This window comes from Bombina bombina, chromosome 1, assembly GCF_027579735.1.
Source record: "Bombina bombina isolate aBomBom1 chromosome 1, aBomBom1.pri, whole genome shotgun sequence".
NCBI lineage: Eukaryota > Metazoa > Chordata > Amphibia > Anura > Bombinatoridae > Bombina > Bombina bombina.
In genome coordinates, this window is record NC_069499.1 from 37,397,779 (window position 1) to 37,412,505 (window position 14,727).

Consider the following 14,727-nt stretch of genomic DNA (forward strand, 5'->3'; position numbering starts at 1 on the left):
CGTTGTCTCAGACCGGTTTGTGAGGGCTCCTGTGTATTACCTGGCTGTCTGACGTCCCTCCTGGTTCCTGATCCCTGGCTTGTTCCTGACTCTGCTGTTCTCCTTGTTCCTGATTCAGGCTCGTCTGACTACTCGCTTTGGCTCCTGACTCGGCTCGTCTGACTACCAGCTCTGGTTTTGATTGCTGGCTTGTTATTTGACTTGTGGACTTTTTATTATTTTTTTGCTATTAATAAAGGTGTGATTATTTTTGCACTTCTCGTCTCAGTCCGATTCCTGGCACCCCGACACCTGGCTTCTGACTTCTGTTTGGATTAACCTTCGCTGACCTGTTTCTGCTGCTGCACATCTGTGGTCTACTGCTATCTGAACCTGACTTGGGCCTGCAACACATCTTCTGTGAAATAGGTTCCAGTCTCCAATCAAGGTAAGCAGCTTTTTAGCTTACAATCTTCTATTTGGAAGTATTGTTTACTGAGTAAGTACAATATCACATTTAATGGAAAATGGGGCCTTGAAACTATCCTTGATGCATTTTGTATTAGTAACTTCTTGTGAATTGAAATAGAATTTCTTTAGAGTATATAGTCGTACAAATGTATTTACATCACCAATTACTCTAGCCAATATTTTCTGGTCTGTAAAATCATTAAGAGATATTTACCCATTCTACACAGTGATGACATTTGGAAACAAATGATTAAACAAGGTTGTGATTTTATTTATTAAAAAAATCCTACACTTGGTAATTTGCTTTCACCCAGTATGTTACCCAAACACGATCGTGCTAGTTCTTGGCTTAGAATAGCAGGTACCCGCATATGTGGTAGCCCACACTGTAAAGCCTGCAATTATCTCAAACAGGGGTAAAATTTCTCATCATATGTGACAGGATAAATGTTCACTACTCAAGGTTGTATATACTGTTCTAGCCATTATCTTATTTACTTGGTAGAGTGTTCCCAGTGTATTAAGCAGAATAAAGGGTTAACTACAAGAGATGTATGTGCTCTTATTAGGGAATATTTAGGATACAAATAATGAATCATGTTCAGCCTTGTCACAACATTTTATTGACACATAACCAAAATGTAGATATGTTCAGATGAAATGCAATTGAAGTAGTTCATACACCTTGTAGAGGAGGTAGTAAATTAGCCAGATTGTAACGTTAAGAGATATATTGGATTCATAAATTGAACACATTGGTGCCACAGGGCTTTAATTTCCAGTAGGATATGATTAATTATTGCGAGTAACACTATATAGTGCAACTTACTGAATAATATGTTACAATTTCAACTGTTATGGGCTAATGTTCGTATTGTTAACAGGCACTTGAAAACTTAATTGTTTTGAATGGTTTTAATGGAGATGGGGTTTATTCCCTTTAACACACACAACCTAGTTTATGCAAACAGGATCTATGATTACGGCTAGTAATGCCGAAACGTAGTTAGTTAGTTCATAGTTTAACTTTTCGGATGAAATACACTGTCTATTTTAACATGCTTTAAGTCAAACATTGGATATATAACCACAAAAGTGTATGTAAATATGGTCATACCAGAGAGTACCAGCTGCTATTCAGGTCAGCATATGGGTCCGGACAGTTCTTGCTAATCCGTGATATTATTTGAGCAGTCGGTAGTAAACTAAGGCAACGCGGTTTTGTGCTGTCAGTTCTAGAGTTGAACAGAAGTGACTCCTGGCAGATAAAAAATAAAACAACCCTGTGTTACACTAACATAAAAGCATAATGTGTAAAGTAGGCAGCTGGACTGTGATTCTCAGCTGAAGTCAGTAATTTACAAAAGGAATAAAACTTTATCACTTAGATGTGAGAGGAGCAGCAAGAAGAGTTGCATGCAGTTTTTAATCCAAAACCTTCTGAGCCATCAAAGAGCAGAATTTACACAGGTTGATTTTCAAAATTTTGAAGAACAAAAAACATAAATTATGCTTAGCAGATCATTTCCTTTCCATCTGTATGGGAAAAGTCCACAGCTGCATTCCTTACTTGTGGGAAATACTGAACCTGGCCACCAAGAGGAGGCAAAGACACCCCAGCCAAAGGATTAAATACCTCCCCCACTTCCTCATAACCCCAGTCATTCTGCTGAGGGAACAAGGAACAGTATGAGAAATATCAGGGTGAAAAAGGTGCCAGAAGAATACATTTAAATTTTGGGCCGCCGTTCGGAGAACAGGGGCAGGAGCTGTGGACTCTTCCCATACAGAAGAAAAGGAAATTATCTGGTAAGTATAATTTATGTTTTCCTTCTTAATATGGGAAGAGTCCACAGCTGCATTCCTTACTTGTGGGAAACATATACTCAAGCTCTAGAGTACACAAAATGCTAACGGGAGGGAAAAAAGAGAGGCGGACCCTAATCTGAGGGTACCAAAGCCTGCAAAACCTTTCTCTCGAAGGCTGCTTCATCAGAAGCAAAAACATCAAACTTGTAAAATTTGGAAAAAGTATGTAAGAAGGACCAGGTGGCAGCCTTACAGATCTGATCCAAAGAGGCCTCATTTTTGAAGGCCCAAGTAGAAACCACTGCTTTAGTAGAATGAGCCGTAATCCTCAGAGGAGGCTTATGTCCCGCTGGCTCTATGCTAAACGGATGACACTCCTCAGTCAAAAAGATAAGGAAGTTGAAGAAGGCCCTATGACCCCTACGCTTCCCGGAAAGGAGAACAAAAAGAGAAAGAAGTTTGTCTAAATTCCTTTGTTGCCTGAAGATATAACTTCAAGGCACAAACCATATCCAGAAAAACGTTTTAAACGTTCCTTCAACAAAGAAGGATTAGGACATAAGAAAGAAACCACAATCTCTTGATTGATGTTGCGAAATGACACAACCTTAGGAAGAAAACCTAACCTGGTTTGTAGAACAGCCTTATCAGCATGGAAAGCCAGATAAGGAGGGACGCATTGCAAGGCAGCAATAACAGATACTCTGCGCGCAGAAGCAATAGCCCGTAGAAAAGGAACCTTCCAACAATTTAATGTCTACTTTATGCATAGGCTCCAACGGAGCCCGTTGCAAAACTTTAAAAACAAGACTTAAACTCCAAGGAGGAGCATTAGATCTAAACACAGGCCTGATCCTAGCAGAGACTTAACAAATGACTGCACATCTGTGAGCTCAGCGAACCTCTAATGCAGTAACACAGACAGGGCAGAAATCTGTTCCTTCAGGGGACTTGAAGAAAAGCCCTTCTCCAGTTCATCCTGGAAAACAGAATAAGTAGGTCCTCCACACCTTATGATAGATGCGACGAGCAACCAGCTTATGAGCTTGAATGAGAGTAAAAATAACTCTCTCAGAAAACCCTCTCTTGGCTAGGACTAAGCTTCAATATCCACGCAGTCAGCCTCAGAGAATCTAGACATTGATGAACAAAGAAACCTTGGTCAGCAGATCCCTGCGACAAGGTAATCTCCACGGAGGAGATGATGACATCCCCACCAGATCCGCAAACCATATCCTTCGCGGCCAAGACGGAGCAATCAGTATCACTGACGCCAGCTTGAATCGAGCCACTACACTAGGAAGTAGTGCTAACGTACGGAAAAGATAAATTGGATTGAACCTCCAAGACACCGCTTAGGCATCTGTTAGCTCGGCATGAGGATCCCTGTACCTCGACCCATATCTGGGAAGCTTGGTATTGAGACGTCAGATCTTCCTCTTGCTAATCTCCGCAAACACTCGTGATGGAGAGACCATTCCCCCAGATTCAAGTATTGTCTGCTGAGGAAATCCGCTTCCCAGTTGTCCACACCCGGAATGTGGATCGATGACAGCGAACAAATGTGAGTCTCTGCCCACTCCAGAATCCAAGATACTTCCCTCATAGCTAGGGAGTTTCTCGATCCCCCCTGATGGATGATGTAAGCCACCGAGGTTATATTGTTGATTTGGAATCTGATAAACTGGGACAAACACAGTAGAGTCCAAGCCTTCACAGCACTGTATATTGCCCGAAGAGACAAAATGAGATTGGGAGTTTTCCTCCTGAATCCATAGGCCCTGTGCCTTCCTGGCACCCCAAACCGCTCCCCATCCTGACAGACTCGCAACCGTAGTCACAATCACCCAGGATGGTCTTAAGGACGGACGTCCCTCAGGACAAGGGATCCGGACAAAAAACACCAAGACAGCGATTCTCTCCATCGGCTGTCCAGAGAAATCTGTTGAGACAGATTTGAATGATCGCTGCTAAACTGCTTCAGCATGCGCAGTTGCAACAGTCTGAGGTGAAACCTGGCAAAGGAAATTATGTCCATGCTGGACATTATGAGACCAGTCACCTCCATACACCGAGCCACAGATGGAATTAAGGAGGTCTGGAGGGCAAGACATGTTGAAGCTAGCTTGCAACGTCTCTGGTATGTTAAAAATATTCTCATTCTATGATAGTACCCGTGAATTCTACCCTGGTACTTGATACAAGCAAACTCTCACTATATTTATCTTCCATCCATGGTATCAAAGAAGACAGAGGAGAAATTCCGAATGGTCCACTCTTCAAAAAAATTCTTGGAGCCGTAGCCAGACCAAACGGAAGTGCAATAAACTGGAAGTGCTGGTCCAGGAACGCAAACCTTAGGAACTAGAAGTGATCCTTGAGGATTGGTATGTGAAGGGAGCATCCTTCAGATCTATCGTGGTCATGAACTGCCCTTCTCGAACAAGGGGAAGAATGGACCATATTGTATCCATCTTGAACGAGGGGACATTTAAAAACTTGTTTAAGTACTTTAGGTCCAGAATCGGATGGAAAGTTCCCTCCTTCTTTGGAACCTTGAAAAAGTTTGAATAGTATCCCAAACCTCTCACTGCGATAGGCACTGGGACAATAACTCCTAAGAGGATAGATCCCGTACGCACCCCAGTAAGGCTTCCCTAATTTCTTGTAAGGAAGACAGGAGAGAGAGGAGGCATCTGCCCTTGGGTGGCTGAGACTTGAAACCTATCTTGTAACCCTGAGCCATGACCTCCAGGACCCATGGATCCTGCAAGTCCCTGAACCAAGCGACTGAAAAGAGCAACAGTCTGCCCCCTACACGATCCAGAAGAGGACCGGGGACCACCCATTCATGCCGACTTAGACTCGGCGGGCTTCTTGCTCTGCTTGGATTTATTCCAGGACTGAGCCGGCTTCCAAGAGCCCTTGTTTTGCTCTGGCTTAGCGGAGGACTGCTGACATGGGCTTTATCAGAACAAAAAGAACGAAAATTGTCCATTAGACTAGTACATATTCTCTTGCCGTAGAAGGGCACCCTTGCCCCCTGTGATCATGGAGATAAATGAGTCCAGACCTGGACCAAACAAACTCAATCCCTTAAAGGGGAGGGAAAGAAGTCTAGACTTAGAAGTCATATTCGCAGACCATGACTTCAGCCAGAGCCCGATGGGCCTGAACAGAAAAAGCTGAAGCCGTAGCATTCAGGCGAATAATCTGCTTATTAGCATCACAGATAAAATAGTTAGCAACCCTCAAGGCCTTAATTCTTTCCTGATTAACGTTGAGGGGACCCTCCCCCTCGATCAAATCCCATAAGTAGTCACACCAGTAGGTAGCTGTTCCAGCAACCACGGCAACAGCCGACGCCAGTTGAAACAAAAATCCCGTATGTTGAAACATCTTTCTTAACAGAGTTTCCATCTTTTATCCATTCAAGCGGGATAGTAGTACATTTAGCAAGGGTAAAGATAGCGCCATCCCTGTTAGGGACGGAACCTCACAACTCCATTGAGAGTCCAGGACCGGGAACAATTTGTTAAAAGAAGAAGAGGGGGGAAAAGGAATCCAATCCTGTCCCATTCATTCTTAATAATGTTCGCTATCTAACAGTAACATGAAAAGGTAAGGTACCACCCTGTCCTCAAACTCTATCCAATTTAGGAATCAAAGGTTCATCAGGCAATTTGGCCTCTGGAACCTCTGAATTTGCAATAACTTCCTTTAGAAGAAGAATTCCTAAAACTAAAAAAAGTTTGGTTCCTCCGCAGCCTTCAAGTTTGACAGATAGTAGTAGTTGCTTCTGACATGGACTTGAGTGAACAAAGCAGCCAGCGAAACTCATCAACACTAATTGCTTATGGAGCTGTTAATATGAGTCGGGATGGTTTTCGCAGAAAGACTCTCCCTGCATCTCTGGACTCTAACTTTCATCCATGCTCTCACTGAGAGGCTGACAGGACTACTTAAAACTCCAGTCCCATTGTAAATAGTACTACCCTCCTTTAGAGAGGAAATCTTCTAACACTTTTCTGCCAACCTCCTGTGACAAAAGGCAAAGAATGACTGGGGCTATGAGGAAGTAGGGGAGGTATTTAAGCCTTTGGCTGGGGTGTCTTTGCCTCCTCCTGGTGGCCAGGTATGCAAAGATGACCAAGTAGCTGCCTTGCAAATCTGTTTAATGGAAGCTTCATTTCTAGAAGCCCAAGAGGTGGCAACTGCTCTGGTATAATGAGCAGTTATCCGTTTAGGGGAAGACTTCCTTGCAACTATTATATCTAAGTAAATCAAAGCTTTAAGCCAAGTTTCCTAGATCATTGCAGTAGCTTTCTGTTCCTTGCAGGGACCGGAGAAATGGTCAAAAAAAAAAGAAGAAGAATTTCTGCATTCTTTAGTGGCTTGAAGATAAAAGTTCAAGGTCCTTAGTACAGACAAGTTGTAATGACGTAATCTCTCTTTAGCTGTTTGTGACGCTGAACAGAGAGATGGGACTACAATTTTCTGTTTTATGTTTACAAAAGAAACAAGTTTAGAAAGGAAAGAGTAGTTTGTTCTTAAAACTGTTTTATCATGATAAAAGCAATCAGGTAAGGAGAATCACAAGATAGAGCAGAAAGCATGGATACTCTTCTGGCCGAGGATACAGTCTAGAGAAAGAAAACCTCTCAAGACAACAGTTAAATATCCAGACAATGCATAGGTTCAAATCGATGAGCCAGAAGAACCCTCAAAACCAAATTAAGGTTCCCTGGAGGGGCCAGATTATGAGTGGAGCGCTATGGTTAGTGCAGGAAGCGTAAACACAATCCCGGGATTTAGATGTTCTTAATGCTCAAATCCATATTACAAGTGACATGCTGTTTAAATTACTGCAAATTAGTTTGCGTGAACTTGCGGTAATTTACATTCCCCCTATTTTCTATGGACGGCATTTAGTGGTAATGTCCGCTCGTATTACAAGTTGAAAGTAAATGTGATTGCTCAATCACATTTAACGCTTAAACTTTTTACGCAACATTTCTAGTCTCGTAAAGAGTTTTGTCCAGAGGAAACAGTTGCACTAAACTATTCTATTAACCCCTAAACCGCCACATCCCAAACTACCCTAACCTCTTTTAACCACTAAACAGCCCCACCCCCTCATCACAAACTAACCCTCTACTCTATTAACCCCTAACCCTCTACTCTATTAACCCCTAACCCTCCTCAACCCCCATCGCAAACTACCCCACTACTCTATTAACCCCTAAACCCGCCACACCCCCACATCACAAACTACACCTCTACTCTTTTATCCCCAACCCACCACAACACACTCTATGTTTCCGATCTGTAGCCTTTGATACTGTTGATCACGCTCTTTTGCTCCAAACCCTCCAATCCTTCGGCATTGACGGTTCTCCTTCTAACTATCTAACCGTACCTTTATTGTAGCCTTCCCTCGTGCATCCTGTGCCCCTATACCACTTTCTGTTGGGGTGCCACAAGTATCTGTCCTTGGTCCTCTTCTCTTCTCAAACAATATGTCATCATTAGATTCCTTATTAAAATCCCCTGGGTTTCAATATAATTTGTATGCTTATGACACCCAAATCTACATCTCAGCACCAGACATATCCCCTTCCTTGCTAACCCATGTGTGTCACTAACTGTATCTCATATTTCATCTTGGATGTCCTCTCACTACCTTAAGTTAAATCTCTCCAAAACTGAGCTCCTTATTTTCCCCCTTCTTCCAAAATCTTCACCACCATATTTCTATAACTATTAATAATATCATTATCCCAAACCTGCATGCCAGATGTCTTGGGGACACACTTGACTCAGATCTTTCTTTCACTCCTCACATCCAGTCTTTGGCCTATTCCTGATGTTTCACCTTAAAAACATCTTCAAAATTCAACACTCCCTTGACATAAGAAGCAACTAAGATTTTAATCCACTCTCTCAGCATTTCCTGCCTAGACTATTGCAACTCCATCCTCTCTGGTCTCCCTAGCTGCAGTCTATCACCTAAACAATCCATAATAAATGCCTCTGTCAGGCTTATCTTCCTTACATGTCACTCTTCATCTGCTGCCCTTCTCTGCAAATCGTTTCACTGGCAACACTGCTCCCCCTATATCTCTGACCTTGTCTCCAGATACTCCCCTCCCTTCCCCTGTGCTCTACTAATGACCTCGTCCTCCTCTCCTTCTCTCTTGTTACCTTCTCACATTCCCATCTACAGGACTTCTACAGAATGGCCCCTCTTTTGAAGAACTTTCTGTGCAAGTCTGCATGTCCACAAGACTCTCCCCTAGCTTTGAAAAATTCAAGCACATCATATCTTAGTTTATATTGCTGCAGAATCTGTTGGTGCACTACAAATAACTGATAATAATAATAATAATAATAATAATAATAGTAGCAGCACCATTAAACCTTAGAATAGCCTCCCATACCTTGATTTTTTAAGAGAGTAAAGTGAACATGCTTTTGAATTTGGCAGAGAGAACAAAGGGAATGCATGGTTTGTTCCTTGCTAATTAGTTCAGAAAATGCATAAATAACCGGGAATGAAGATGGCTACATGTGGCAGCCTTAAAGAAAGTATCAATCTTTTTTACAGATTGTTTGTCTCTAACATAAATTATGCTTACCTGATCATTTTATTTCCATCATGGGGAGGAGAGTCCACAGCTTCAATTATTACTTTTGGGAATAAAGAACCTGGCCACCAGAAAAAGGCAAAGACACCCCAGCCAAAGGCTTAAATACCTAACCCACTCTCCTCATCCCCCAGCCATTCTGCCGAGAGAACAAGGAACAGTAGGAGAAATATCAGGGTATAAAAGGTACCAGAAGATAAATTAAATTTAGGTCCGCCCACCGGAGTTACGGGCGGGAGCCATGGTCTCACCTCCCACGATGGAAATAAAATTATCAGGTAAGCATAATTTATGTTTTCCATCTAAAGGGGAGGGGAGTCCACGGCTTCATTCATTACTTTTGGGAAACATATACCCAAGCTTAGAAGACATTGAATGAAACCAGCAGGGTAAAAATGCTGAAAAACAGCTTCGGCAGAAGCTTCCGCAGAAGCAAAAACATCAAATTTGTAAAACTTTGTAAAAGTGTGTAAGGATGACCAGGTAGCCGCCTTACAAATCTGCTCCATAGAGGCCTCATTCTTAAAGGCCCAAGACGAAGCCACAGCTCCGGTTGAATGAGCCATGATCCTCTGAGGAGGCTTATGTCCCGCTGTCTCATAGGCCAAGCGAATCAAGCTCCTCAACTAAAAAGACAAAGAAGTAGAAGAGGCCCTCTGCCCCTTGCGCTTCCCGGAAAATACCACAAAAAGAGATGTAGACTGTCTAAAATCCTTTGAAGCCTAACGATAGAACTTCAACACCCGGACTACATCCAGATTATGAAGTAACCTCTTCTTATAAAAAGAAGAAGGGTTAGGAGACAGAGAAGGAACAATTATTTCCTGATTGATGTTACAGTCAGACACCACCTTAGGAAGAAACCCCAAATCGAATAACAGCCTTATCCGCATTAAAAACCAGATAAGGAGGCTTGAATTGCAAGGCAGCTAGCTCAGATACTCTGCGTGCCGATGCAATAGCCAACAGGAAGAGAACCTTCCAGGACAGAATCTTAATGTCAATGGAATGCATAGGCTCAAACGGAAGCCTCTGCAATACCTTAAGGACCAAGTTTAAGCTCCATGGGGGAGCACACTGCCTAAATACAGGCCTGATTCTAGACAGAGCCTGAACAAAAGACTGATAATGTCGAAATCTGACCCTTTAAGGAACTAGTGGCAAGATCCTTCTCCAAACCCTCCTGGAGAAAGGACAAAATCCATGATACCTTCACCCTGTGCCAAGGATATCCATGCTTCTCACACCAGGACAAGTCCTCCACACCTTACGGTAGATGCGACGAGTGCCTGGCTTCCTTGCCTGAACTAGACTGTCAATTACATTTTCAGAAAAACCTCTCTTGGCTAAGACTAAGCATTCAATCTCCACACAATCAGCCTCAGAGAAATTAGATTTTGATGTTTAAAGGGACCCTGTTCCAGCAGATCCCTGCGACAGGGTAACCTCCATGGTGGAGAGGATGACATCCCCACCAGGTCCGCAAACCACATCCTCCGCGGCCAGGATGGAGCAATCAGGAAGGCCGGAGCTCGCTCCTGTTTGATGCGAGCCACTACACGAGGTAGAAGTGGTAATGGCAGAAAAATATAAGCTAGGCTGAATCACCAAGGCACCGCTAAGGCATCTATCAGCTCTGCCTGGGGATCCCTCGACCTCGACCCGTATCGGGGTAGCTTGCAATTGAGTCTGGATGCCATGAGATCTATCTCCGGCGAACCCCATCTGAGACAAATCTCTGCAAACACTTTGGGGTGAAGAGACCATTCCCCCGGATGGAAGGATTGCCTGCTGAGAAAGTCCGCTTCCCAGTTGTCCACCCCTGGGATGTGGATCGCTGAGAGCGAGCAGCTGTGGGACTCCGCCCACTCCAAAATCCGAGACACAACTCTCTCATTGCTAGGGAGCTCCTCGTACCCCCCTGATGGTTGATGTAAGCCACTGAGGTAATGTTGTCAGTCTGGAATCTGATGAAGCTTAACGCCCCCCAGAGGAGGCCACGCTCTCAGAGCATTGTAGATTGCTCGAAATTCCAGAATATTTATCAGAAGGAGAGACTCCTCCCGGGTCCATTTTCCTTGTGCCATCCTGGCCCCCAAACAGCTCCCCATCCTACGAGACTCGCGTCCGTGATCACTATCTCCCAGGATGGTCTCAAGAAGGATGTCCCCATGGACAGATGCTCCGGACGCAGCCACCAATAGAGGGAGTCCCTAGTCTGAGCATCCATGGATATCTGCAGTGATAGCTCTGAATGATCGCCGTTCCACTGTCTCAACATGTACAATTGAAGAAGTCTGAGATGGAACCTGGTGAAAGGAATGACGTCTATGCTGGAGACCATGAGCCCGATCATCTCCATACACTGAGCCACAGAGGGGCTCGAGAAGGACTGAAGGACAAGACAGGTGGACGCAATCTTCCTGCGTCGTTGGTCTGTGAGATATATTTTCATGGTCTATAATCGTGCCCAGGAACTCTACCCTGTTGCTGGGAACCAGGGAACTCTTTCCTGAGTTGATTTTCCAACCTTGAAATTGGAGCAAGAGAAGAACAACCCTCGAGTTATCCTCTGCGAGACTGATAGACGGCACGTGTACTAGGATGTCCTCCAGGTAGGGCCCACAGCAATGCCTCTGGATCTGGCAACTGCAAGTAGCACCCCCAGAATCTTTGTGAAGGCTGTCGGGCCGTCGCCAGACTGAAGGGAAGTGTTGATCCAGAAACGCATATTTCAGGAACTTGAAGTGGTCACTGTGAATTGGAACATGAGTCCTTCAAGTCTAGTGTTGTCATGAACTGCCCCTCTTGAACTAGGGGCAGAATAGATCTGATTTTTTCCATTTTGAATGATGGAACAGCCAGAAACTTGTTTAAACACTTTAGGACCAGATTCGGGCGGAACATGCCCTCTTTCTTTGGAACCACAAAAAGATTTGAATAGTACCCTAGACCCCTTTCTGCTTGGGGTACAGGTACGATAACACCTAGAGAGGAGAGATCCCTCACACATTCTAGAAAGGCCTCTCTCTTTTCCGGTCTTGAAGACAGGTTTGACAGGAGGAATCTGCCCCTGGGCGGATGGGACCTGAATCCTATCCTGTAACCTTGGGCGACAACCTCCAGAGCCCAAGGGTCCTGAACATCCTGCAACCAGGAAGATAAGAGAGACAATCTGCCCCCTACTTGGTCTGGAGACCGGTCGGGGCCGCCCCTTAATGCCGATTTTGTCTCGGTAGGCTTCTTGTTCTGTTCCAAGACTGAGCAGGCTTCCAAGTTCGCTTGGGCTGATACACTTTCGCGGCGAGCTGCTGACACTGGGCCTTGTTTTTTTTATGGGTAATAAAGGGATTATCTGTCTTTTTTTATAAAAGGTAAGCATCAATCTTGTTTTCTTTCCTAAGATATGGAGAGTCCACTACGTCATCAATTACTGTTGGGAAGTATCAAATTTGGAAAATTTGGAAAAAGTATGAGGACCAAGTTGCAGCCTTGCCAATCTGTTCCACAGAAGCTTCATTTTTGAAAGCCCAAGAAGAAGAGACAGCCCTCATGGAATGACCCGTAATTCTGTCAGGAGGCTGCTGACCAGCAGTCTTATAAGCAAACCGTATTAAATAATAGAATTACCCACACCAAGAGAGTTAGTGTCAAGCTCCTCAATACTGTATCTGTGTGACAGTTAATGGTATATATGAAGTTAAAATTGAATCTATGAGAAGCGCTCTATTTAGTGGCTAAAGACACTGTATCCACAATCTCATCAAATGATGAGCGGAGATTGAGGATAATTAATAGTTAAATAACTCTGTAGCAATATCCAAATGTTACTCAATATTACTGTAATGAGTGACCATATACCTTACAGGGCAGATAACAAACAACACCGTGGGTTATCCTAGATAGAATATATAGTGTACAAATTTATTTCATCAAACATTAATAAAACAATGATAGTAGTTCTGTAATGTAAAACCACCACTGAATCTGTGTGAACCCAGGACTTCCTAACGTACAACTAGAAGTCAAGGTAATTGGGATCGATATAGGCCGGATAGGGGCGAGAATAAGTGGTGTGTGAAGAGCAATGTTTGGAAAGTTAACGGCATAATTACCACTCTGTTTTGGAAATATAATAAGACTATTCTGTAGCCGCTACTAGGATTGGCGTTTTTCATATAAACTACGTGCCTGTTATATAAAGTGGAAACAATTGAATTTATTTTGCAACAGTTCATATACAGACTAATACATGTATTTTCAAAGTAACCGCTTCAACTTTTAAATTTCTGGTGACGAAATTCTAAGGATATTACTGGCCAGTAAGAAACACGTGACTATTGGACAAACCACATATCAGATGGTCATTTACTTATACAGCTGCTTATGTGTTTAACTGTTTCGTTTTGATTGGATTGAAGAGTGCGCACTCGTTTGCTAGTACATATGAAATTGTTTTACATTTGTTTTATTAATGTTTGATGAAATAAATTTGTACACTATATATTCTATCTAGGATAACCCACAGTGTTGTTTGTTATCTGCCCTGTAAGGTATATGGTCACTCATTGCAGTAATATTGAGTAACATTTGGATATTGCTACAGAGTTATTTAACTATTAATGATCCTCAATCTCCGCTCATTTGATGAGATTGTGAATACAGTGTCTTTAGCCACTAAATAGAGCGCTTCTCATAGATTCGATTATAAGCAAACCGTATTATATTTCTCAACCAGAAAGAAAGAGAAGTAGTCGCTTTCTGACCCTTAGGCTTTCCAGAGAAACAAACAAACAGAGCAGAAGACTGTCAAAAATCCTTGACTGTAGATAGAATTTCAGAGCAACATCCAAGTTGTGCAACAAACGCTCCTAATGAGAAAAAGGATTAGGACATAGAGAAGAAACAACAATTTCCTGATTAATATTTCTATCTGAAACCACTTTAGGAAGAAAACCCAATTAAGTACAAAGAACCGTTTTATCAGAATGAAAAATAAGGTAAGGCGAATCGCACTGCAAAGCCGAGAGTTCCAAGACTCTCCGAGCAGAAGAGATAGCAATAAGAAACAAAACCTTCCAAGATAACTTAATATCTATGGAATGCATTGGCTCAAATGGAGCCTGCTGCAAAACTCTAAGAACAAGGTTAAGGCTCCAAGGAGGAGCAGCAGACTTAAACACAGGCCTGATTCTGACCAGGGCTCGACAAAAAGATTGATCATCTGGAATATCCACCAGACCCTTGTGCAACAAAATAGATAACGCAGAAATCTGACCCTTCAGAGAAATGACTGACAATCCCCTCTCCAGACCTTCCTGGAGAAAAGACAAAATTCTAGGAATCCTAATCCTACTCCAAGAGTAGCCCTTGGATTCACACCAATAAAGATATTTACGCCATACCTTATGGTAAATCTTTCTAGTAACAGGCTTGTGAGCCTCAATCATGGTCTCAATGACCGACTCAGAAAAACCACGCCTAGACAGAACTAAGTGTTCAATCTCTAAGCAGTGAGCTTCAGAGAAACGAGATTATGATGAAAGAAAGGACCCTGAGTTAGAAGGTCCTTCCTCAGAGGCAGCCTCCAAGGTGGAAGAGATGACATTAGGTTCCACTAGGATACACTAGGTCTGCATACCAGATCCTGCAAGGCCACTCAGAAGCTATTAGATTTACTGATGCTCTCTCCTAGACTCGTGGAAGGAGAGCAAACAGAGGAAATAGATATGCCAGACTGAAATCCCAAGGAACCCGCCAGAGCATCTATCAGGGCGGCCTGCGGATCTCTCGACCTTGAACCATACCTTGGAAGCTTGAC

At 43.2% G+C, this 14,727-nt stretch overlaps 1 protein-coding gene across 1 annotated transcript in view; it reads right to left on the minus strand.

The window, feature by feature from the left end:
* The window catches only part of LRRC9 (leucine rich repeat containing 9), a 716,419-nt gene that overhangs the window by 431,890 nt on the left and 269,802 nt on the right, over positions 1 to 14,727 (minus strand). Inside the window, exon 18 of the mRNA XM_053705244.1 lies at positions 1,568 to 1,705. Coding sequence (XP_053561219.1) covers positions 1,568 to 1,705 — 138 coding nt within the window. The remainder of the gene's footprint in view (positions 1 to 1,567; positions 1,706 to 14,727) is intronic.